General features: G+C 41.8%; 1 protein-coding gene across 5 annotated transcripts in view; it reads left to right on the forward strand.

The window, feature by feature from the left end:
• SCEL (sciellin) overlaps positions 1 to 25,021 on the forward strand; it is a 93,246-nt gene that overhangs the window by 44,950 nt on the left and 23,275 nt on the right. For all 5 annotated transcript variants that reach the window (XM_078390806.1, XM_078390807.1, XM_020783560.3 and 2 more), the window contains exons 7-14: positions 2,069 to 2,128; positions 4,600 to 4,668; positions 4,788 to 4,829; positions 5,695 to 5,733; positions 7,293 to 7,364; positions 17,977 to 18,030; positions 19,011 to 19,079; positions 23,321 to 23,380. In XM_078390806.1, the coding sequence (XP_078246932.1) occupies positions 2,069 to 2,128; positions 4,600 to 4,668; positions 4,788 to 4,829; positions 5,695 to 5,733; positions 7,293 to 7,364; positions 17,977 to 18,030; positions 19,011 to 19,079; positions 23,321 to 23,380 (465 nt within the window). The remainder of the gene's footprint in view (positions 1 to 2,068; positions 2,129 to 4,599; positions 4,669 to 4,787; positions 4,830 to 5,694; positions 5,734 to 7,292; positions 7,365 to 17,976; positions 18,031 to 19,010; positions 19,080 to 23,320; positions 23,381 to 25,021) is intronic.

A 25,021-nucleotide genomic window follows, 5' to 3' on the forward strand; every position in this document is an offset into this window, starting at 1 on the left:
AGAGAGCAAGCAGGATTCTGGACCAGGGTCCCACTTGTACATGCATTTGTATATGTTCTTTGCTGAGAAGGCCAGCACCAGATCTTCCAGCCCATCACCCCAGGCCTCCTCCTGCCCCAAATCACTGGTATCCAACGCCTTTCCCTCTTTTCTCCCAGCCTCCTCTGACCCTGTTCAAGTCTCCCCTCAACCCCTGTCACTTCCAGCTTTATTGTCCACAACTGTCTGCACAGCAGAGCACAGCTTCCTTCCTCAGGTGTTCTCCTCATTGCCTTTGCCTGTCTCCTTCCCCTGGGCAAGACAAGAGGTCCCAGGAATCACCTGACATCTGGTGGTCTCCGTGTCTGGCAGGCCTTCCAGGGGGCATCAAGTGAGATCAGATGGCCTGGTGGTGACCTCCTCACAAAATGAAATAGGATGCAGATATAGATAATGGACTTCCAAAGAACTGTTATTATGTAAAAATCTCGCCGACAAGTAGAATAACTTGATCATTAAACAACTAAGTTGGTTAATAAAACTCTATTGCCAGGATGCGTACAAAATCAACATTTCAAACGTTCATTATCTGTGTTAACAATGCTACTATGAGCATGAATTGTGTCTGTATTCCTGTTCACTTAGAACGAATGATCTGTAAATCAGTGGTCAGGGAACAGGGGTAAATTACCCCAAATGGGGTAAAAATGAAAATCCTGGAGGTAATGAGGACGTGGCCCTAACCTCTTTCCCTCCTCCTCTTCCTCCTCTTCTGCCCGGAGGGGGGTCCTCGGCTGTCTGATCGCCCCCTTTCCGCCCCCTTCTCCAGCCCGGCTGCAACCGAGCCACGGTGGATGGTGGCAGGCAACAGGCCCCAGTTGGCCAGCCATGGCAGAGGGCAAGGCCGGAGTGAGTGACCAGAGTGCCCATACCAGAAGGAGCCTCTCCTTCCTGTGCCTGGAGAGGTGAATCATGGGGGAGGCGGGCAGGCATGGTCACAACAGCGGCCCAGGCCAGGCTCAGCCTCCTGGTGCCGGGACATCATCCCACGCCCCATCACCATCTGAGCCTGTCAGGTGGCAGCGACGCTCGCCTGGCCACGCAGCTTCCTTTGATGGCACATCCACACCAGTCATCCAGGCCTGGTAGAGCCTCTTGCTGCAGCTGCCATGGGGTTAGATGGCGAGGCCCACAGGAGCCCTGATGCTGAGTCCCAACGCGGCTGCCCCGACAAGCAGCCACTGGAGCTGGTGCCAGAGTGGGAGGTGGCGGCAGGAGCCACCTGCCGGTGGAGAAAGGGAGCCGCCCCCATGGGGTGAAGGACTGAGTGTGGCCCCGCCAGGTGGAGGAGGAGGAGGAGGAGGCCCGGGCGTGGGTGGCAAGGCCTCAGGAGCAGCACTTGACTGTCCACATGTGACCGAGATCCTTCCTTTCAAATCAAGGGGGCAATGTCAGCGTATATACATTTTTAGGGGGTAAAAGGTAAAAACGTTCCCTGACCCCTGATTTAAATCTTAGTAGTAACAATGTTTCCTTTACTTTTTAATAGTGACAATATTGAAACAGCACTAATATGTATGAGAGAAGCCAAAGTTAATCATTGTAATGATAATAATAATCATGAGCTAGCAATTCAATTCTGATGTATTTCAGGGTTTTCCAAGTAGAAATGGTTTACCATTCTCTCATTCTCCCTGGGGACTGTGCAGCTTGTCCAAGGCCACACGGGTTGGCTCTTCTCCCAGGAGGCACAGTGAGGAATCGAACTCCAATCTCTGGCTTTGCAGCCAAGATACCTAAACCACTGAGCTATTCAACAAGCAATCATTGTAATAACCCTGCTAAAATCCAGTTCCTTTGACAAGAGCTAGTGTGAGAACCAAATTATAGACTTTACTAATGCTGTATCTCCAATTCCCTTTGAACAGTTTATTTATTCATGATGTCAACAGTTGAAGTATATAATTAATTACCTAAAAAGAAAGGATAATTGGATGGTAGTCATGTAGCCATGATACTGTAATACTTGATTTTATCTCTGACTTAAAAATAAATCTGAAAATACCAAAATTTGCTTTTCTCCCTCCAGCAACGAGCTGGATGTATTTGTCAACACTGGCAATACCACATCACCTGTAAAGAAGAAAAGGTATCTGAGGCTATTTTCATTTTTACTGTCAGAGAACTTGGGGGCCTTATATGTGCATATTTTTGTTGTTGTTTAGTCATTAACTCAAGTCCGACTCTTTGTGACCCCATGGACCAGAGTACGCCACCCCCTCCTGTCTTCCACTACCTCCCGGAGTTGGGTCAAATTCATCTTGGTAGCTTTGATGACACTGTCCATCCATCTCGTCCTCTGTCGTCCCCTTCTCCTCTTCCGTTCACACTTTCCCAACATCAGGGTCTTTTCCAGGGAGTCTTCTCTTCTCATGAGATGGCCAAAGTATTGGAGCCTCAGCTTCAGGATCTGTCCTTCCAGTGAGCACTCAGGGTTGATTTCCTTCAGAGTGGATAGGTTTGTTCTCCTTGCAGCACAGGGGACTCTCAAGAGCCTCCTCCAGCACCACAATTCCAAAGCATCAGTTCTTTGGCGGTCATCCTTCTTTATAGTCCAGCTCTCACTTCCGTACATCACAACAGGAAAAACCACAGCTTTAACTATTCGGACTTTTGTTGGCAAGGTGATATCTCTGCTTTTTAAGATGCTGTCGAGGTTTGTCATTGCTTTCCTCCCAAGAACCAGGCGTCTTTTAATTTCGCGGCTGCTGTCACCATCTGCAGTGATCATAGAGCCCAAGAAAGTAAAATCTGTCACTGCCTCCATATCTTCCCCTTCTATTTGCCAGGAGGTGATGGGACCAGTGGCCATGATCTTAGTTTTTTTTGATGTTGGGCTTCAAATCATTTTTTGCACTCTCCTCTTTCACCCTCATTAAGAGGTTCCTTAATTCCTCCTCACTTTCTGCCATCAGAGTGGTATCATCTGTATATCGGAGGTTGTTGATATTTCTTCCGGAAATCTTAATTCTGTCTTGGGATTCCTCCAGTCCTGCCTTTCGTATCATATATTCTGCAAATAAGTCAAATAAGCAGGGGGACAATATACAGCCTTGTCGTACTCCTTTCCCAATTTTGAACCAATCAGTTGTTCCATATCCAGTTCTAACTGTTGCTTCCTGTCCCACATATAGATTTCTCAGGAGATAGATAAGGTGGTCAGGCACTCTCATTTCTTTAAGGACTTGCTATAGTTTGCTGTGGCCCACACAGTCAAAGGCTTTTGCAGAGTCAATGAAGCAGAAGTAGATGTTTCTCTGGAACTCTCTGGCTTTCTTCATAATCCAGCACATGTTAGCAATTTGGTCTCTAGTTCCTCTGCCCCTACGAAATCCAGCTTGCACTTCTGGGAGTTCTCGGTCCACATATTGCTGAAGCCTACCATGGAAGATTTTGAGCATAACCTTGCTAGCGTGGGAAATGAGTGCAATTGTACGGCAGTTGGAGCATTCTTTGGCACTGCCCTTCTTTAGGATTGGGATATAGACTGATCTTTTCCAGTCCTCTGGCTACTGTTGGGTTTTCCAAACTTGCTGGCATATTGAATGTAGCACCTTAACAGCATCATCTTTTAAGATTTTAAATAGTTCCACTGGAATGCCATCACTTCCACTTGCCTTGTTGTTAGCCATGCTTTCTAAAGCCCACTTGACTTCACTCTCCAGGATGTCTGGCTCAAGGTCAGCAGCTACATTGTCTGGGTTGTCCGGGATATCCAAATCTTTCTGATATAATTCCTCTGTGTATTCTTGCCACCTCTTCTTGATGTCTTCTGCTTCTGTTAGGCCCCTCCCATTTTTGTCCTTTATCATGTTAATCTTTGCACAAAATGTTCCTTTAATATCTCCGATTTTCCTGAACAGACTTCTGGTTTTTCCTTTTCCATTATTTTCCTCTATTTCTTTGCACTATTCATCTAAGAAGGCCTTCTTGTCTCTCCTTGCTATTCTTTGGAAGTCTGCATTAAATTTTCTTTAACTTTCCCTATCTCCCTTGCATTTTGATTCCCTTCTCTGCTATTTGTAAGACCTTGTTGGACAGCCACTTTTCTTTCTTGCATTTCCTTCGGGATGGTTTTTGTTGCAGCCTCCTGTACAATGTTATGAGCCTCTATCCAAAGTTCTTCAGGCACTCTGTCCACCAAATCTAGTTCCTTAAATCTGTTCTTCCACTATGTATGGAAGATATTTTCTGCTTCTAGGAATGCATGCATACATGGCCAAACATACCTGCACCATTTCCTTCCATTTTGTGGACATGGGAGGCTTATTTCTGGGGTAGGAAATGTTCAGAAATTCTCAGTAAGGAGATAAAAGTGCAGAAGCATATGGGGGGAGGTGAGGTTCTTCATCTTGTATTTATGAAAACCACAATTTTGTTCCATCTATAATTAAGCATTTTTGTATCTACACTCATTTTAATTGCCAGTACAACAGTAGAAACTAAACTGATCCATGGAACAGATTATAGTACGTTCTTAGATGTTTTGCTTTGCTCACCTTCAAAAGACCTTGTGGAAGAATCTATAACACAAATCAATTGTCTGTTAACATTGCACAGGCAGTCATGGATGCCTCCTCCAGTCTCAAGTCCAAAGGTTGCCATGCAGGATGTAGAACAACAAAAAAGGTAAGTAGAATGCTATCAACGTTTACACAGCCACAAATACACACTTCATAATCCTTTACACTTCTTTAGAAATGTTTTTTACATTTAGAATTAATTCAGGGGTTCTTTTCTTTGTACAGGCATTCCTGGGGACAACCAAATGCAGCTGTCAATAATAAATCGTAAGAATGAACACAATGTGCCTTTGCACAATTCTCTTGTAGAGCAAGATTTATGGTTACTTGACACATTATATTCTGAATTGTTTATGTTTTGTTCTTGAGCTTTTGTGTAAAAATATGAGGCCTGGATGGAACAAATTCATGCTTGTTGGAAAAACCTAGAAAGATCTGGAGGGCTGGAAGCTCCTCATCCATATTACTTTGCCCTGAGGGGCAGAGATTGCCTAGAATTCCTCTTTCACTGGGGAAGAAAGGGGAGAGTAGACCTTACCATTTTATACCCTTAAATAGCTTCTCAATTATTTTTATTATAGTTGTCTTATAGATGTTTCTCACTCACCACCAGCCAACCAACCATAAAGGCAGTTAGTTATGTCAGTTTGAGAAACTTGGATATTAGTCCTGATATCTTTGTTCCATGTAAGTGTCATTTGCATTAATTTACAGATAATCAGCAGGAGATAACCACAAGAGATGCAATTAAAGTGCATTCAGCTATCTCCCAAGGGATGCCAACACTGTGATACATCATTTCTGTACATATGTGCAGAGCCTGGACAAGTTTTTAAAACTTTTGTCACCAAGGTGATGTCTCTGTTTTTTAAGATGCTTCCAGAATCCCCCAGCTAGTCAAGCTCTGAATGTGGCCATCAGCTGCTATACAAGATCAGAAAAGACAGCTGTTGCCTGACACCAGTTTTTGTGCTATTTCTGCTGCTTTTGTGCACAGGAAATCCAGGTCAATTGTGCCGTTGTTGTTCAATTTGTGTATAAAATTACTTCAAGTTATCTTGAGCTGACATGTAACTGAAATCCATTATCTAGCATTTCTAATTGGAGGCTGATTTTTTCTTTCTTTCTGCAGAGTTTCCACTGCTTCAGATAAATCAGGAGGGCCAAAGATGTATGTATTTTATTGCATTGTGTGTTGATAGACACTAAAATTTGTACAGGCCTGCTTCTCTTATTTATTTATACAGTTTTTTTCAGAATCAGTTACTGCATGGGAAACATGAAAATGAAAAAAAATTAATCAAGACAGTGCCTATTACACTCTTGAATGGGGTGGACGACTGGGGACTTCCATATGTAGTCAAATCGCAAAAACTATCATCCCTTACCATTAGCTATGCTGGCTAGAACATGTACATTTTACTGTCCAGCATTATGTATAGAGCCAACTGTTTTCCATTTCTGATCTGGAGAAAACAGGCCTGATATCTACAGAATGTGGTTGCTGCATGAATCTTGTTACCATCCTACTGTATATCCACTTACAAGAGAGTAAGCATCACTGAACTCAGTGGCCTCAATCTAATAGCTGGTCGCCAAATGCAGCAGATCCATTGAATCAGTGATTGATTTAAAACATTAGCTGGCAGTTGGAATTGGATTTCCACAGTGTAACCTACTTCTGACGTGCATACAATCGCACCGCTTATAGATAGCCTTCTGTTTCACTGGTCACACCATCAATGGCTTTTAGAGCAAGGATAGCATTTGAAAGTGAGAATTTGATACGAGACTGTAATTGTTTTCATCACTAAGGTGATAATTTTAAGGATGTTCCACTAAAACACCTTAGATCAAAGTGCCAGACTTCACTTGGATAAATCAGGGTTCAAAATTTCTTGCAGCTATAAAACCCACTTGGCTATGAATGTCTTTCTCTTCTTCCTACCACACAAGTTTGAGACGAAAGCAAGCATAGCCTATTTTAACATGTACATTGTCCTCAGATGCAAGGAGATAGTGGGGGGGAATAGTGTGATAAATACATTAAAAATACATAAACACATAAAAATGTGACATCTTATTTTCTCCGTGTGTGTTTTAGTGATGGTCTAATTTATTAACTACAGGCAAAATGTGCCTGGTAAAATTTCCACTGGGGGATATTTGAACTGTGCCTAAGAATTCTATATATTTTTGAGCTTCAGAGCAGATTTCTGATCTTTATAATTTCCTTAGGTCTTATTAATGTTTTCTACTGAAATAATTTTAAATATATATATGGCATGGAAATGACATTAAAAGTCACGTCACTAAAGATTAAAAACCGCTTAATTAGCTTTCTAAAAAAGGAAGAAGTAAGTGTATACTAAAACCATGGAGAGGGTACTCTTCCTGAAAAAGGCCATTCTGGCCCTGTCAGCTTAATTCTGTGAATGTCTACTTGTAAATTCCACTGTGTTCAATAGGGCCTCTTTCCAAGTAAGAATACTTATGTAATTTGCCATCTGTCTGTCTGTCTGTCTTTGCATGTCCACACACACACACACACACACACACACACACACACACACACACACACACACACACACACACACAGATGCACACACACACACAGGAACACTTCTATATTTCCTTATAACGGATATCAAAGTACCAGCATTATTTCCTTATAATAGATAAATACTGCACTAGTTTTGTAGGAAATAAACCCTCAGTTTTGTTCTTCAGGACTGTGTATTCCTCAGAACCTGTTACACCTCCAAAGTCCAATGCTACTGGGAATGATCGACCTGCAACCAGGTAACACAAACGAATGCAGTGATCGTTGGCACACATTATGAAGCAGCACTGAAAGCTCCATTGAGTTCAGCTGGGGATATATAAGCAGAAGCTGTGCTATAACACTTCTAGTATGCTTTATGTATACCATATTATTTGTAGTCCAGGAATCTAACCAAAACAACACATGCTGTACAAATACTTACAGCAAAACCCTGACAGGTGCTTCTTATAAGCAAAGCAGTTTTGGGGAAGAGGTGATTTGCAAAAGAGAAGTGGCAGTGGAGAGGACGTGCACACCGTCTGCCTATCTTTCCCCCCCCCTGAGGCATTTGGGGAGGTAAAATAAAGGGGGGGGGAACATGGGCTGATGATAAGACTTGGCAAGAAATAGACTCCAAACAGTTGTAGCCACCTTCTCTTGGCATTAGTTTTAGAAAACAACAAGACTCTATGGTTCTGTTAGAAAGGACAATGTTTTTACACAGTGTCTACAGGAAGAAAAAGTAAAAATGTGTGCAAATATAACTGCTGAAAGATGTAGGGAAGATTCAGAGCAGGATCCAATTAGGTATTTGTTCCACTGGATGGCTGATCATAGAAGACGCCATTTTCCCACCTCTGTGCTGTTTCCATGCCCCTTCAGTATTTCTTCTGAAAACCTTACTAGTGCCCTCCTGCCCTGGTCAGACTTACAGGTGGTACAGAAGGCTGGGGGAGGGGGGGCAAAGAAGGAGAATATCTTGTTAAAGGTAATGACTAGATAGGGAAATCACCTCTTCCTGGGTGTGCTGGTGGGGAGAAGCCACACCAGCAGACCAGTTCAAATACTCTCTTGGTTCCTGGCCACAGAAAATATTAACCCTATTTAGATGTTTTGCCTGAACAAAAATTCCAACCAAGGTGGGTGAGGGAGTGGAGCTCTGTGAGCTCCCAAATAGGCCAACTTTGCCCCCTCCTTTCCTTATCATCCCATGCTTTTCAGTGATAAACTATAAGACTGGTGGGTCTGATGTCAGTATCTGGTAGAAAACATTAAAAAATCCTCCCCAGCAGGCAGGGATGGCAATATAGAAAGACTGGTTGGTATGAACCAGCATAATGATAGCAATTTAGAATCAGACTTAGGTGATAGAAACACATGTCCCTTTTGAACCATGAAATGTATTTGGTGCACTTGGGCAAGGGCACCCTTTCTTTCAGTCTAGCCTATACTAGAGAGCTGACATGAGAGTAAAGTGGGAAGGAGGAGAGCTGTGTACTCCCCCCTGAGCTCTTTAGAGGAAAGGGGGGGGAATGAACATAACTAATAAATTAGCATAACTAATAAATAGATGGCATCTACACATGTTGGAATTAGTGATGGGGACAAAGAAACAAAATGGTGCTTCGTCCTGGTTTGTGGGTTGTCCACAAATGCTGAACCACTAATTGTCCCCTAGTGACCTGATGAACAACAAATCAATTTGTCATTTGCTGGTCTTTTTTCTTTCTTTCTCTTTGATCCCTTCCCTCCTCTTCTTATGCTGTGTGGGCATAGGAAGAGGAGGAAAGGGGATCCAAGCCATCCCCCAGCCCTGGGGGTGGAATTCCTTTCGGGCAGTCTTTAGCAAGTCACCCAAAGGGGAACCCCCTCTCTGCTTATGCTCCCGACAAACAGCATAAGCAGATAGGGAACAAAGGGATGAATATTCGTGGGGTCTCTGGACCCTACGAATACGAAGCAACGAATATCTGATGAATCAGGGATATTTAACGAATATCCTGATTTGTTTTTATATTTGTCCCCTTGTCTAATTGGAATTCCATATTACGTTTTTTTAAAAAATTGATAACAGAACACTTAAACATGGCTATTATATTGTTATAAATAATAATCGTGCACTACCAAGTCAATTCTGAGTTATGGCAATCATTTTCAGTGTTTTCTATGTAGAGAGTACTCAGAAGTGGTTTACCATTCCATTCTTTGGGGGGCATCCTGGAACTGTGTAGCTTTGCCCAAAGCCACATAGATTAACTCTTCTCATGGGAGGCACAGTGGGGAATTGAACTACCAACCTCTGGCTCTGCAACCAGATACCTAATGCACTGAGCTATCCAGCCTGCTTTTATAAGGGAGTGTAAATTTACTGTCACCGTAAGCATATCTGATCAAAAAGATGCATGCCTCTGAGGATCACATTTGTTCATCCCAACATGACATTGATTTTAAATAGGAAATTTCTGGGTCCTAACAGAGGTCACGTGACTTCAATTATCTTGATTTAAATTTTAATAATGCAGTTACCTGAGGTACTCTTTTCAGCATGTTTACAGCCCAGAGTATGTAATCAGTCTTCCTTAATAAACCCAAGAGCATATGAAGAGCAGGAGTGCAACACACTCCAGGATCACTCCCCTCGTGAAATACATGGAATATTCAAGGAAGGAAGCAGTATGTTCAGAGAAGATTTCCATTGTCAGATCCAGAGATCTTAGAGAATAAAATATCAGTGAATTAAGTAGGAAATGCTGTTGCCACTACCCACGGAACAAAGGCTTGTTTAAACCTCTCCTAATCCCCTTCCTCATTCACTGCATAGCCACCCTCCCCCGTGGTTCTTATTAGCATATCAAGCATTCTGTTCCAGTTTCACCATTGGTGGGAAGCGGTGGCAACACTATTTGACTGAGCTACACGTTGCTATGGTAACCTTGCTATATGGTTATTTTGTGTCAGCATCTAAACTATATGCAGCTTGAAAAGCTTAATTGGGAACATTCTTTTCTGTATGGCCGGTATAGCATCTTTGAATTTCCCCCTGCGGCCAAGTATGATGCCTGAAGGGTGGGGACCATTTGCAAATTCTGTTGACACCTCCAAAAAAAAGTGTCCATATAGACAAATGTCAGGGGAACGCTTGTGTAAATGTATGTACGCCAGTGTGTGCACATGGTAGGAGCTTTGAAGTCAATTCCAATTTATGGTTATCCAAGGAGGGTTTCTGAGGTGTGTCAGATACGTAAGGAGTGGTTTTATCAATGCCACAGCTCAGTGAGTTTCAATGGCCAAGCAAGGATTTAAACTCAGATGTCTTAAGTCGTGCTCTATTACTATATCCATTACCCCACACTGGGAAAATACTGTATATAACCACAATGGTGGGCAAAGTTCAGTCGAGGGACTGCCCCTCCCCAATAACATATTTCCTAAGCAAAAAAGGTGGTTGCCTTCTGGAAGCCTTTTACATATCACAGCCCTCCCTATAATTTATCACCAAAAATTATTTATTTTCCAAAACTGGAAGGAAATTTGTATTGCTTTCCTGTCTCCCCACCCCACCGCAATATTTCTGATGGTGCATACATCCCATAGAGCAATGGTCCACAACTGTTTTTGAACCGCGGACTGGTTTAGCATGCGTGCGTGGGCGCAGGGGGGCATCCATGACTGTGTGGTGGGGCATGCATGCATCCATGCATGCGTGGGCAGGGCATCCATGTTGTATGTAGGGGGGCATGCATGCATCCGTGCATGCATGGGCAGGGGCATGCATGTGTCTGTGCATCCGTGGGCGGGGCGTGTGTGCATCTGTACCTATATGTGGGGGGTGTACATATGTGCGGGGAGATCTGAAGGAAAGCTATTAAGTCTTTGGGAGTCTTCGTTAGGCTGGGCATTGCAGAGCTTCAGGCTCTTCAGGCTGAAACACACTTATGTCTGCTATGCAAACAGTACTTTGAACAGGGATCATTTACACAATTTAAGTTTATTTATATTACTGCAAGATGATTAAGGACTGTGTGGGAGGATAATGTATGAATAAGTGTTATCTTGTAAGTTGTATTCCAGCCCAAGGAAAAATTGCTCACATGAGAGTTATCATGGGGAATGAATTTCTGAACTGAACTTCTCTTAGCTACACGGTCTGCCATCTAATCCGACTTTCTCATTTTTCTACGTGTCTAACCAAACAACCTATTTGTTGATGTTTTGAAGAATTATACTGGATACTCAAGTGTGTTTTTTTGTAAAAGAGTCAGTAGAAAATTTAGAAGGCTATGTTTATTTTGAAAGCTTAACTGGATAAGTAGGCATTATCTTTCCATCATTGTTTTCTCGCACTACTTCTTAAAACATCCAGAAAGACAGATTCTTCCCATCCCCTTAATTCTGAAAGTACTGTACTCAGCAACTCAGGAGATATATATTTATATAAATATTGGCAGATTGTAAATGTGCTTTCATAGTTGGCCACAGCACTGTTTTAGCTTGCTAATCCTTGGCTCCCATTCATGGTCTAGTCTTCAGTGAGGTGAATTTAAATAAGCCTGGCACTGTCTGGTCAATGTCTTGGCAGAGATGTAAACTGTGTCCTGAGTCAGAACAAATGCTATTCCTGTATAAGCTTCATTTACTGGCTAGCTTACAAGTGCCCCATGAGAGCTGCCCTGGACACAAATAGCCCTGGCCTATGAAAACCAGACAGCACTGACGTACTGATGACACGGTGTCAGAAGTCAATCCTCTTTTGTCCAAGCCTAAGATTTCTGTAATGACAGGCTGCCCCTTCTGTTGCCAGCCCCAGCAATGGAAAAGACAGCCCATCACTGCTGCTTCAGGAGAGCTGCTCCTTTGTAGCTCACATTAATTCCTTTATGCAGATTCTTAATTGCCTAATGTTTAGAATGGACTCATACGAAGAGCTCTTCTAGATCAAACTGAGCCTTTTCAGCTCAGCATTCTGTTCCCACAGTGGCTGACCAGTTATCTTCGAGAAGCCCATAGCAGGATATAGAGCACAGTAGCGCCCTCCTCCTTATGCTCCCGCTGCAGCAGCAACAGCAAAATTGGAGGAGAGTCTCAGTAGAATGGCTGTCAAAAATCATAAGAGGAGGCCTTTCTTTTGGGGTCCCCACCACCTTCACAAGTGCATTTGATGGGGAAACAAGAGAGGACCTTCTCTGTCACTGCTCCAAAACTCTGGAACATCCTCCCACAGGAGGCCGGACTGGCCCCATCTTTGTTGTCCTTCCACAAGCAAGTGAAGACCCTTTTTTTCCAGGCAAACTTTCCCTCAGTGACTGGCTGCCTGAGCATGATCTTTTTTGGTGGGTGATCATGCATCACAGCTTTGACTATGTTTTTAGTATTGCTTGTGTTTCCCATTTCTAAGAGGGTTGTTTTGTTTGTTCCTTTTATATATTTCTATACTTCGTGTTTTTAGCTTTAAATACAATGGTGGCTCACAAGACGAAAGTAATTCATTCCGCGACTAGCACTGTCTTGCGAAATTTTTGTCTCGCGAAAAGCGGTTTCCCATAGGAATGCATTGCAATGCATTCCTATGGGAACCTCACAAGACGAATGGATTATTTTCGTCTTGCGAGGCATTGGTCTTGCAGGGGAAATCATCTTGTGAAGCACGGCCATAGAAGAAGCCGTCTTGTGAGGCACCACAGCGATCGCAAAAACCATTCATCTTGCGGGTTTTTCATCCCGCGAGGTGTTCGTCTTGCAAGGCACCACTGTATTGCCTTTTAATGATATATGCCACCTCTGTATTCTCACTGTTTTATTCTTAAATACTGTCTTTAAATGCTGTAACCTGCCTTGGGTCCTTTTCTAAGGAAAAAGATGGGGTAAAAATATTTTAAATAAAATTAAATAAAAATTTCCCTGCCATTGAGGGCATTCGTAAAAGCTTTCTGGCTGTTGATAAACTCAAAGGATGCACTGGTGCATGCCCATAATGAGGTGCTACTGTGATCTATATCCTGCTATGGGCTTCTCAAAGATATCTGGTTAGCCACAGGTTCAGGCTAGGTATTCATTATGAACCTAGATATGTTGGTCTGCAATGGACATTTTTAGATTGAACCTAGACAATGGTTTAAATTCAACTTCTTGTCCCAACTCGAGTAAACACATTGGATCAGTGGAATTTATGTAGGTATGGATTTATCATTCGGCAGTTGATCCACTGAGTTTACTCATTGAAACTAATAATTGGTTTTAGGCTTAAGTTGAGTTTCGGGCACAACTTAAATCCCATTCACCTAAGTGAATATACTCTACATCCCATCCATTGCACAAATGAAGGAATGTCACTTACTTTTTTTTACTCTGAAAAAGATTGTATCTCCATTTCCACTCCCTGCATGTGTCTGCATTCTGTAGGGTGGCTTATTGAATCTCATGATAAAGCAACATACAAAAAAATATATAAAATGCAGTATGAAATGTAGGCAGGCTCAACAGACAAACTGTTGAGCAATCATTATTCTTATTTATTATTTATTATTTATACAGGAATGCCAGTACTTCAGAATTTTGCATGCTGAACAGAAAAGAGGATAACAATTTGTTATGATGAGTGTACAATGTAAATTTGACAATGGGAGAGGCAACAGAGCACGGTTGATAGGAAGGGGTGTGTTTACAGTACATGCAGTTAACACAGGCAGAGCGTTAAGCCAAAAACAACTTATGGAAGTGTATGCATCAATGGCCACAGAAATGTGCTCTGGAGTTGAAGGACTAGTAACATGTTTAAAAGATATGTTTGAAACTCTTTATACAGGGAGGTACAACAAGAAAGTCCCTAATATTTATTTTCCTCCAGATGGGAATGTACAAGGAATCTCTTTTGGACATAATTTTGGACTTCTCTGCATTAGTTCAGAAAGCATTGAAAGCAGAGGAGTGAAGGGACTCATAGGGCCTTCCAAAAGTTGTTGGGCTACAACTTCCACCATTTCTCACCATTGACTATTCTGGCTAAAACTAATGGGAGTTTCCACCCAAACATCCATCAGTCAGGGGTAGGGGCTACACTTTTCTCATGTCTTGAGTAGGGAGACGTATGAAATTGTAGGCCACTTTATAATGGAAAGATGATGAATAAGTTTCATTTATATTATAATCTGTATTCAGAGATCATTATCCCAAAGCTTTTGGGTTATTGAGGAAGAAAATCTAAGTGGTGGAGTTAATATTTTGAAAGGATATAACAAACAAAAGAATTTACAATCTAATAGGAGCTGCAAATCTGAAAAGCAAGGCGGGTCACCTTATTCTTCATAATGCTAGGGGTGGAGCTATCTATGCTTTTATTTATAAAAAATAGGGCAATGCTCTTATCATCAGACAAGTGGAAATCTTGCCATTGATGCATAGAAATTAAAAAAATGCATGAAGGTGAAAGGACCTGGCAAGTTTTTGATTTCCTTTCCAGAATTAGTTGTGCTAGGCTGTATGGTCTGGTGCTACAAAAATAAACAAGAGTCCTGTGACACCTGAAAGGCTAGTACATTTTATTTGGTATAAGGTTTTGTGAATAGTTGATACATCTGAAAAAGTGGGCTACAGTCAGTTAAAGCTTATGCCAAATAAAACATCTCAGTCTTGAAGGTGCAAGACTGAGAAGGTGCATTTACAGTACGTTGCCTCAGCTTGTTACATAATGTATCAATCATTTAAGGCACTTTTGTGCCATGGCATTCTCAACAGGTAGCACAATCGTATGCATGTTCACTCAGAAGTAAATCCTATAGTGCTTACTTCCTGGGAAGGCTAGAGGCTGCAGTCCAACCAAATGGTTTCAGATTTGGGTTCTTTCCCTCCCACAAGCATCTCTCCTTCCCCCACTTCCATTTGTAGGACTGGATTTGATGACCCTTGGGATCCTGTCCAGCTCTATAATTCAAAGACCTTGATCCTTATTGGAGTTTTGTTCTGGAGTAAGTGAAACCATGTGAGTCAAGGGAGCAAATTGCAGTTATTTAATAAGGTGCAAGTCATGTGATCAGGCACACAGTTTATTAAATTGCAGCAATTCACTGCTTTAACTTATTTGATTTCACTTAGTTCGGACTAAAATCCCAATAGGATTCTGTCCTTTTTAATGATGATATATTTGGTGGTAGCAGACCCCATATTATTACTTCTCTACTTGACATTTTTCTCTACAGCAAAGACAGCCTTTATGGACATTGCAAATACCTAAAGTGCAATGTGTCATCCTGCTTTATGGACTTCCTGATGCAATGACATTGGTATAAAAGGCTTAAGACTTCACCACATGTGTGTAAATTCTAATGTGATATTCTAATCTTAACATTGTGCTGCTTGTAGTGTTTGTTTCTTAAGCTGTTTCCTTAGAATTAAGCCACTGAACCCTTATTGGCGGTTTTTGTGACCAAAATAATATTTCTTTGGAAGGTTTGTGTGTGGGCATGTTACACCTCATTGATGGTTGGTAGGTTGCCAACTCAATCAGCATTAACTTTTATCCCCATGAAAAAGAGAGACATTGATTTAGTGACAGAACAGAAAAACTGGAAAGCAACAGTATTTCATTCAGAGTGGTTAGGTGCTAAGATGCTGTTGCTTGAGTCTCATGTTCATAGATATTTCACCTAATGATTCACACTGCAGAAATGGTGAACTGCTCCTACTCCAAATGAAATTTTGCTTGATTTTGATTCTTGGATGACATCTGAATATAATCCCTAGCCCTACGTAAATCCTATTACTAGCCAACTTTAGAGAAAAATCATTGAATCAGACATTGAATGAAGAAGCAAAACGTATGTAAATCCTATTGATTTAGCGTCTCTACTTGAGAATGTCAATAGGATTCTGGCTAAAATGTTTCCATATTTGAGCCATTTCTCACATAATTCCTATGCGTAGGTCAGTAAAAGCAGAAGGCCAGTTAGGGTCTACAGGTGGATGTCTGTATGGCCCAAGATGTTTTATGTAAAGAGGTAAGGGACAAGCTGGTACTCCATTCCATATACAGGAGCCAACTGGAAAATGCTTGGTGATCAGAAGGATGGTTGGAAGGCTTATGTTTCCCTCCATCATCTTCCACTTGAAGCAGTGGTCTCACTCTGCCTAATGATAAAGCATTTATTTGGTGATCAGAGTGGAGTTTTTCTGTTGTTTAACTATAATTATCATTATGTGCCACCACATTGCCTCTGACTTACAGTGGCCCGTCACAGATTTTTTTTTAAAAAAAAAACATATGAAGTACTCAGAAATGGTTTACTATTCCTCCTTTTTTTGGTGCTGGGACTACACAGGCTGCTTGTTACCTTCACAGGCACAAACTTCTGACCCCTAGCTCTGCAGCCAGATGTTCCAACCCAGTGTCCAGCCAGATGTTTAACTATAGCAAAAATAAGAACAAAAAAAATGAATAGAATAAATAAAATGAATGGGGGTGGTTTCTAAAAGCTGAAAGTAGTTGCTGAAAAGACACTCTCTCAAGTCCTCATGAAATGTGCCTTTAAAGTTGGAAGGTCAGAGGGAAGGATCTGTACCACCGATTTCAAAGTCTGACATGTGTGGGGGAATATAATCTTTCAGATAGCATGGACACAAGTTGTATAGGACTTTATCAGTCATAACCAGTACTGTGAATTGTGCCACAAACTGAGTCAGCAACTAGCGTAGCTGTCTTTAAAAAGGGAATCATATGCTGCCAAGAGCTGCACAGTCCCACCATCAGTCACCAGTCACCAGTCTGGCTGTGGAATTTTGGACCAGCTGAAGGATCCAATCCGTCTTCAAAGGAAGGCCCACAGAGCACATTGCAGGCATGTGTCACCATGCCCAGCTCAGAAGACAGCTCTTCTGGCCACCACCATTACCTGGGAATCCAGGCTGACGGCTGAACTGAGGAGTATTCCCAAACAACAAAGCTATCTTCTAGCATCCAGTACAGGTACTGGTTAGAACAAAGGGCTGGGACTTCTGAGATCCTGGTTCTCATCCCCACCAGGCCATGATACCCACATGGGCAGTCAGTGTCTCTTAGCCTGACCTACCTCACAGGGTTGTTGTACGATTAAAATGAGGAAGAAAAAGGAGCCATATCACTACCTTTAATTCATTGGAAGAAAGCCAGGTTATAATATAACTAAGAAATAATCATACATAAATAACATTTTCTCCATGTGGGATGCTAAATATTGAAAATCTATCTAGCTATACTTATCCCTACCTGTTCTCTAAATGACTCAGAGTGCTTTTGCATGAGGAGTTCCATTTTGTTTGCCTGTTAACTTTCCAGAAAGACTATGAGTAAAAAGGGGTTTATGTATGTCTAATACCTACATGAACCCATAACATACACCTGACTGGGCCTTAATCCTATATTTAGGTGCTTACTTGTGGTCTACTCTAATGTCATCAAGAGGTGCTAGTAATAGTCATCTTTTTTCCAACAGCCTGATCTGCCCCTTACAATTCTCTTTCTAAAAATAGACCCTTAAGACACAGGGCTCACCAGTGCAGAATCTTCGCTCACAGTATTAGCTCGAGATTTGGCCCTTCCAGGGAACTGTAGACGGGAAAAGACAGTATAGGCATGGGTGGACCCACTGGTGTTTTACATTCTTTTTTACCATCTTCTCATGCATTGTAAGAAAACGATGAAAACTATGCATTGTCTTTTCCTTGCAAAATTAAAAATTGAAGTTTGGAAATGTTTCCCATTCATGCCTGCACCTCCCACGTATTTCTCTTTCTAGCTTGTCTGGAAGATCATGGCAATTTGTTTGTCTCCTTTGTGCAATTATTATAAATAAAATAAAACTGCTACTTACGTGGAAGAAATCTATTTTATGTATTTTATAGGCCAAAACCCAGTGAATCCAGTGCAAACAAAGGTGTCACAGAGAGAGCTGAGAGGTATGACATATTAATATTTGTTGGGTGTTATGTCGGGAAGGATGAACAATAATAACCTGAAATATGTCCTTGGCTGGTCTTTCCAATGAACAGGACAAGGCAGCCAGTTCAGGCAGCAGGTATGGATTAGGGGTATTTAACAGTAGGAAAAGACAGAGAGAGGAGAGAGAGAGAGAGATGAGCCTGTTGATCTCCTGAACTCCCAAGAGAAAGTCTGGAATATGTGTATGATAAATATGCTAATTTAACATGATGTAAAGTGCTGAATGTTATGAAGTTGAACATTCTGGGAATTGTAGTCCAAGAACATCTGGGAACTCAAGTTTGGGAAGCACTGAAGTAGACACAAAGAGGTGGATTTAAACAGGCCATACCTTCATTAAACACAGTTTTGGATAATCTGGCTCCTGAAAGCTCCTGGAGAATCTGATAGTCTCTGCAAAAGTGGGGAATCTTATGCCCTGGGATGAATACAGCCATTCTGTGCTGGAGTTCCACACATGGCTACACCCCCAGACCCCAAGATACATTTGGTGGTTCCTCTCCCATTCTTAAAGGTTGGAATGCCTCCCCCAAGATTCAGTTATTAGTTTTAAGCTAATATATGCTGATATTTGTGCCCCCCTTTTGCCTTTGCCCCCATGCATCCTTCTAAAGTGGCCTCTGAGAACTGAATTCAGCTCTTGAGCTTACAAAGGTTCTCAGTCCTTGTGCTACAGGAGCCTAAGGTGAAGGTTCCAAAGTAACAGAGGACACTGGCCTTCTGTTAGCACTAATATATATATATGTATATGTATATGCATGTATGTATATATACAGAGAGAGAGAGAGAGAGAGAGAGAGAGAGAGAGAGATGGAAGTTCAACTATAAAGATGCGAAGTGGTTTATTTATTCAGAAGAGGAAATATGTAATTGTAATATTATGTTCACTAAAACATTTCTGCTATTTCTTTCCATTTATTTTGTTTCATTTCAAAAGAAGCCCAGATCTTGATGATCTCATCAAGGGCAAAGCCTCCAGTAATAACAGCAGTAAACACAAGCAGGAGTAAGTCTCAGAAAGCCATGTTACTTTTTAGTTTCAATATTGGGGCTGTGGAGAGGGCAGGGACTACTGGAAAGCAAGCATGGTTTCATTTCCAGTTTAATCAGTTAAAACAAGAGTACTGGGTTCCAACTGAAACAATGATGGGATGTACTTCCCTGCTCTATCATTTTGCTCCTCAAATCTGCAACATGTTGACGTTGTGAAATGTCACATACACATGCAGCCCTCAACTAAGAGATGCTACTACATTCAAGTCATTGTGATGTCTCCCTGTTCTTGTAGTGTTGGCGGCTTGATCATTATGGTAAGTGGGGCACTGCCCCACATCAGGCTCAGGCTCCCTTCAGCCAACCCACATTTACCTGACACTTTATCTGAGTTGGCAGCCCTCCATGGGTATTTACATGTGTGAATGCTTGCTTGCTTACCTATCTGCCTCCTTATGTGTGTGGGAGAAAATATCTCTGTGTAGTGGCATGTGTTACAGGACCTGGAGCTGATTGTGGCTCTGATCATCAGCTTCTTATAGCAAAACTCAAGCTTAAACTGAAGAAACTAGGAAAAACCACTGGGCTACTCAGGTATGATCTAAACCAAATCCCTTATGAATACACAGTGGAAGTGAAGAACAGTTTTAAGGAACTCAATTTGATGGACAGAGTGCCTGAAGAACTATGGACGGAGGCTCATAAACAGGAGGCAGCAACAAAAACCATCCCAAAGAAAAGGAAATACAAGAAAGCAAAGTGGCTGTCCAACGAGTTCTTACAAATAGCAGAGAAAAGAAGGGAAACAAAATGCAAGGGAGATAGAGAAAGTTACAGAAAACTGAATGCGGACTTCCAAAGAATAGCAAGGAGAGACAAGAGAGCCTTCTTAAATGAACAGTGCAAAGAAATGGAGGAAAAGAACAGAAAGGGAAAAACCAGAGATCTGTTCAAGAAAATAGGAGATACTAAAGGACATGATAAATGCAAAGACATACATGATAAATGACAAAAATGGTAGGGAGCTCACAGAAGCAGAAGATATCAAGAAGAGGTGGCAAGAATACACAGAGGAATTATATCAGAAAGATCTGATGTCCCGGACAACCCAGAGAGTGTGGTTGCTGACCTTGAGCCAGACATCCTGGAAAGTGAAGTCAAGTGGGCCTTAGAAAGCATGGCTAACCACAAGGCCAGTGGAGGTGATGGCATTCCAGTGGAACTACTTAAAATCTTAAAAGACGATGCTGTTAAGGTGCTACATTCAATATGCCAGCAAGTTTGGAAAACTCAACAGTGGCCAGAGGATTGGAAAAGATCAATCTACATCCCAATCCCAAAGAAGGACAGTGCCAAAGAATGCTCCAACTACTGTACAATTGCACTTATTTCACACGCTAACAATGTTATGCTCAGTATCCTCCAAGGCAGGCTTCAGCAGTATGTGGACCAAGAACTCCCAGAAGTACAAGCTGGATTTTGAAGGGGCAGCGGAACTCGAGACCAAATTGCTAACATGTGCTGGATTATGGAGAAAGCCAGAGAGTTCCAGAAAAATATCTACTTCTGCTTCATTGACTATGCAAAAGCCTTTGACTGTGTGGACCACAGCAAACTATGGCAAGTTCTTAAAGAAATGGGTGTGTCTGACCACCTTATCTATCTCCTAAGAAATACATATGTGGGACAGGAAACAACAGTTAGAACTGGATATGGAACAACTGATTGGTTCAAAATCAGAAAAGGAGTACAACAAGGCTGTATATTGTCTTCCTGCTCATTTAACTTATACAGTTGTGCCTCGGCTTACGAATGTCCCGATCTACGACCATTTCAAGTTACAACCAGCTCCGACTGCAAAATTTTGCTTCGACTTGCGGCCAGAGCTTCCAGTTACAAACAGAAAAAGGTAGGGGGAAAAGGCGGGAAATTCAAATTTCTAACTGTAGGTGGTGACGAGGCTGCTTCTTTGTAGCTCTTTCGCTCCAGCCGTAAGAGAGTGTGCAATCAGAGAAGGCTGCCTGATAAGTTAAGGTGCTGTTTTCTGCTTCTTTAACACTTTTCTGGGTGTTTTTGCAGCGTGGTTTTGGGCTAGGGGGGTTATGTTTCTGTACTATGATGGGTCTTCAGGGGTTTGTGTGTTTTTTGCCCCCCCATTTCTGATGGGTCTTGGGGGGATTGGTTGCTTTTTGGAGTGTTTTTTCCCATTTCCAATTGGTTTTGGAGGGTTGTTTTTTTGGCTCCCCCCATTTCTGATGGGTCTTGAGGGGTTTGGTTGCTTTTTGGGGGTTCCCCCCATTTCTGATGGGTCTTGCATGCTGCCCTTGCTTCTTCCTTTGTTCTCTTTGCATTTCCGAACTGCCACTTTGTTCTCTGTGCATTTCTGAACTGCTCCCTTTGTTCTCTGTGCATTTCCTATCTGCTCTGTTTGTTTTGTGTGCATTTCCAACCTGGTCCCTTTGGTTTCTGTGCATTTCCGACCTGGTCCCTTTGTTCTCTGTGCATTTCCGATCGGCTCCATTTGTTTTCTGTGCATTTCCGATGGGTCTTGCATGCTTGATTGCTTTTCTCTTCCCCCCCCCCCTTCAGCCGGAAGGGATTAATCACGTTTCCAATGAGTCTGGCAGAGATTATTATTTTTTTGGTGATTTTTTCCCTTCGGCCGGAACAGATTTATTGCATTTCAATGCATTTCAATAGGAAATGTTGCTTCAACTTACGACCATGTTGACTTACACCCTTTTTCTGGAACCAATTAAGTTCGTAAGTTGAGGCACCACTGTAAGCAAAATACATCATGTGAAAGGCAGGACTGGATGAATCCCAAACCAGAATTAAGATTGCCGGAAGAAATATCAACAACCTCAGATAGGCAGATGATACTACTCTAGTGGAAAAAAGTGAGGAGGAATTAAAGAACCTCTTACTAAGGGTGAAAGAGGAGAGCACAAAAAATAGTTTGAAGATCAACATCAAAAAAACCAAGGTCATGGCCACCGGTCCCATCATCTCCTAGCAAATAGAAGGGGAAGATATGGAGGCAGTGACAGATTTTACTTACTTGGGCTCCATGATCACTGCAGATGGTGACAGCAGCCACAAAATTAAAAGACCCCTGCTTCTTGGGAGGAAAGCAATGACAAACCTAGACAGTATCCTAAAAAGCAGAGACATCACCTTGCTGACAAAGGTCCGCATAGTCAAAGCTACCGTTTTTCCAGTATTGATGTATGGAAGTTAGAGCTGGACCATAAAGAAGGCTGACCACCAAAGAATTGATGTTTTTGAATTGTGGTGCTGGAGGAGACTCTTGAGAGTCCCCTGGACTGCAAAGAGAACAAAGCTATCCATTCTGAAGGAAATCAACCCTGAGTGCTCACTGGAAGGACAGATCCTGAAGCTGAGGCTCCGGTACTTTGGCCATCTCATGAGTCCCTGGAAAAGACCCTGATGTTGGGAAAGTGTGACAGCAAGAGGAGAAGGGGACGACAGAGGACGAGATGGTTGGACAGTGTGATCAAAGCGACCAACATGAATTTGACCCAACTCCAGGAGGCAGTGGAAGACAGGAGGGCCTGGTGTGCTCTGGTCCATGGGGTCACGAATAGTCGAACACAACTTAATGATTAAATAACAAATGTGATGTGTGTGTGTTCACCTGTGCATCATAGGTTGTTTTGCTTTCTACCTTATCAGTCACAGACTGCCTTGCAGGGCAGTCCAGTCCTAGTAGGGGTTTGGATTATAATAAGTAAATATTCAGATTCTTCAATGTGAGGATGCAGTTACATTAGCAGTAGGGAGTGATCTTGGCTGAGTCACTTTGGAACTGTTTGGAATGGTGGGGCTTGCGTTAGATGGTTCCTTCCATTCACATGGAAATTGCTCCTGCAGCTCCTGTAGTTGTGATCTTGCCATCCACATGTTGGCATTAGATTACTCTGTTATGGTCCATTTGGTCACAATGTGCCTCTCTCATTCCTTGCCTCCTGTATTCTCTTTTGCAATAGCTGCCAGCCAGTTAGGATACAGCCTGCTTCCATTTGCTTGCAGATGGGCATTAATTCTGAGGTTTAATGCACACATAGAGGAGAGGTACAAAATGCTATGTTTCAGTCCTACATTTCTCCTGCCTCCTTTTTAAATTAATTTTAGTAAGTGGCATGGCACTTAAGTGATGCAGCAAAATAGTGGGAAAGTATATATTTTTTTAAAAAAAATTCAATCAAATTTGTTTTCATTTTATTTCTAAAGACATCAAGGTCTTGATGATCTCATCAAAGTCAACCGTGCATCTAATGGGCATGATAAAGGGTGAGTTTTCTGATCAAGTTATACATCTCTTTTGTAGACTGAATTTAGTTTAAAAACAGCATAACCCTCCCATCTTCTCACAAAATATGTGAATATTCCTTTTAAGACTACTACTAATTCTTTCATAGAACTACATTTTCCTTAACTACAAGCTCTAACAGTTAAAGAGCTCAGTAGGGATTTAAATTTGTGATGTACTTATGTCATTACTTGCTTTTCCCCCTCTCTGTGTGACAAATAAGTTGAAAGACAAATGCTGAATTCTGCTGCCAGAATCCCATTGTTAATTTATGCTTCCATAAGTGAAATGGAAAGTTGCAGCAGCAAATTGACATTAATTAATGAGTGGCTGTTGTGTTCCTGGGGTTGTGTTCAAACATACATTCGGGTACATGCACAGGAATGTAACCAATAGTTCAATTATCAGAATTTACTATTGTGATTTATACCATTTTATTTACAAGTGTAAATCAGAAATTGAATTCTGGCCAGTGGCTAGAATCCTGTTATAAGAGTTTATCAGCTCTATGGGTTTAATGATCTGCACTTCCTACTGTCAGTCACTGCCTTGCAGTTATGCAAGCTGTCGCTTCAAACAGGGCTTTCCGCTTGCACAAGAGATTGGTGAAGACTGCTGGCAGAATTTTCCAGTTGTTAGACTAAAGTTTGAAATGCAGTAAACGTGTTTGGTTCAAAAAAAGGCCGGTATTTCCCCTTAGTTACAGAGCTGTTTCTTGGGCCTGTGTGGCCAACAACAGTTGGTTGGGTTTGACATTTGCTTCAGAAATGCCTAAAGGCCCATGAGAGTATTATCCATCACTCTTTTGCTTTTTGTCTTGCCACGCTGGCTGTCACTGTTTCATGACTGGAAATTGTTTGTGTATTTCATATTGTATTTTCATCTAATGGATTCACTATTTATTTTGTTTATCCCACAGTGTTTGTTTCTTGTCCTTGCTTGAAAGATTTCAGAATAGCATTCGCTGCAGTGGGGCAGCTAGAGAAACGAGCTGGGACTTGAGAAGTCCAGGTCTTAGCCCCCACTGAGCCATGAAACTCACTGTCTGAGCTTGGGCTCATAATTCTCTCTCAAACTTCCATCCTTTTCACTGGATTGCTGTTGTTTGGATAAAATGGCAAGGAGGAGAGCCATGCATACAACATAAGCTCACATGGGACAAATATATATATTTGTCCCATGTGAGCTTATGTTTTTAAAAGTAACATAGAGAGGTGTTTATTCCATTTTCTTTTTGTGAAAACTCTGCAAGAGGTGAAGAATACTGAGACACCTCAAGTTGCCACAGTGGCTATATAGATACAGTATTCGATTTGTCTGAAGTTACATAAAGGAGAAAGGACCTTATACTATCATGTGCCAAGAACTATTCTTGAGCTACAGTGCACAAAGGTACAGTACTTCTGTTCAGAAATATGTACTGCTCTCCTTTTACAATGTTAGAGAGCATCCCAGCTGATGTATGGAGCTTGGCTATGCACAGTACTTTGCATGATGGTGCTAGTTCTTTGAATATTTCTCTTAGCATCATCATACTAAGGCCAAAATGACCTGAGATGTATGCTGCCATTAGAGCTCCTCATAAAGCTTCATTTTGATCATATATAACTGAGCCAGGAAAG

This window comes from Pogona vitticeps, chromosome 3, assembly GCF_051106095.1.
Source record: "Pogona vitticeps strain Pit_001003342236 chromosome 3, PviZW2.1, whole genome shotgun sequence".
NCBI lineage: Eukaryota > Metazoa > Chordata > Lepidosauria > Squamata > Agamidae > Pogona > Pogona vitticeps.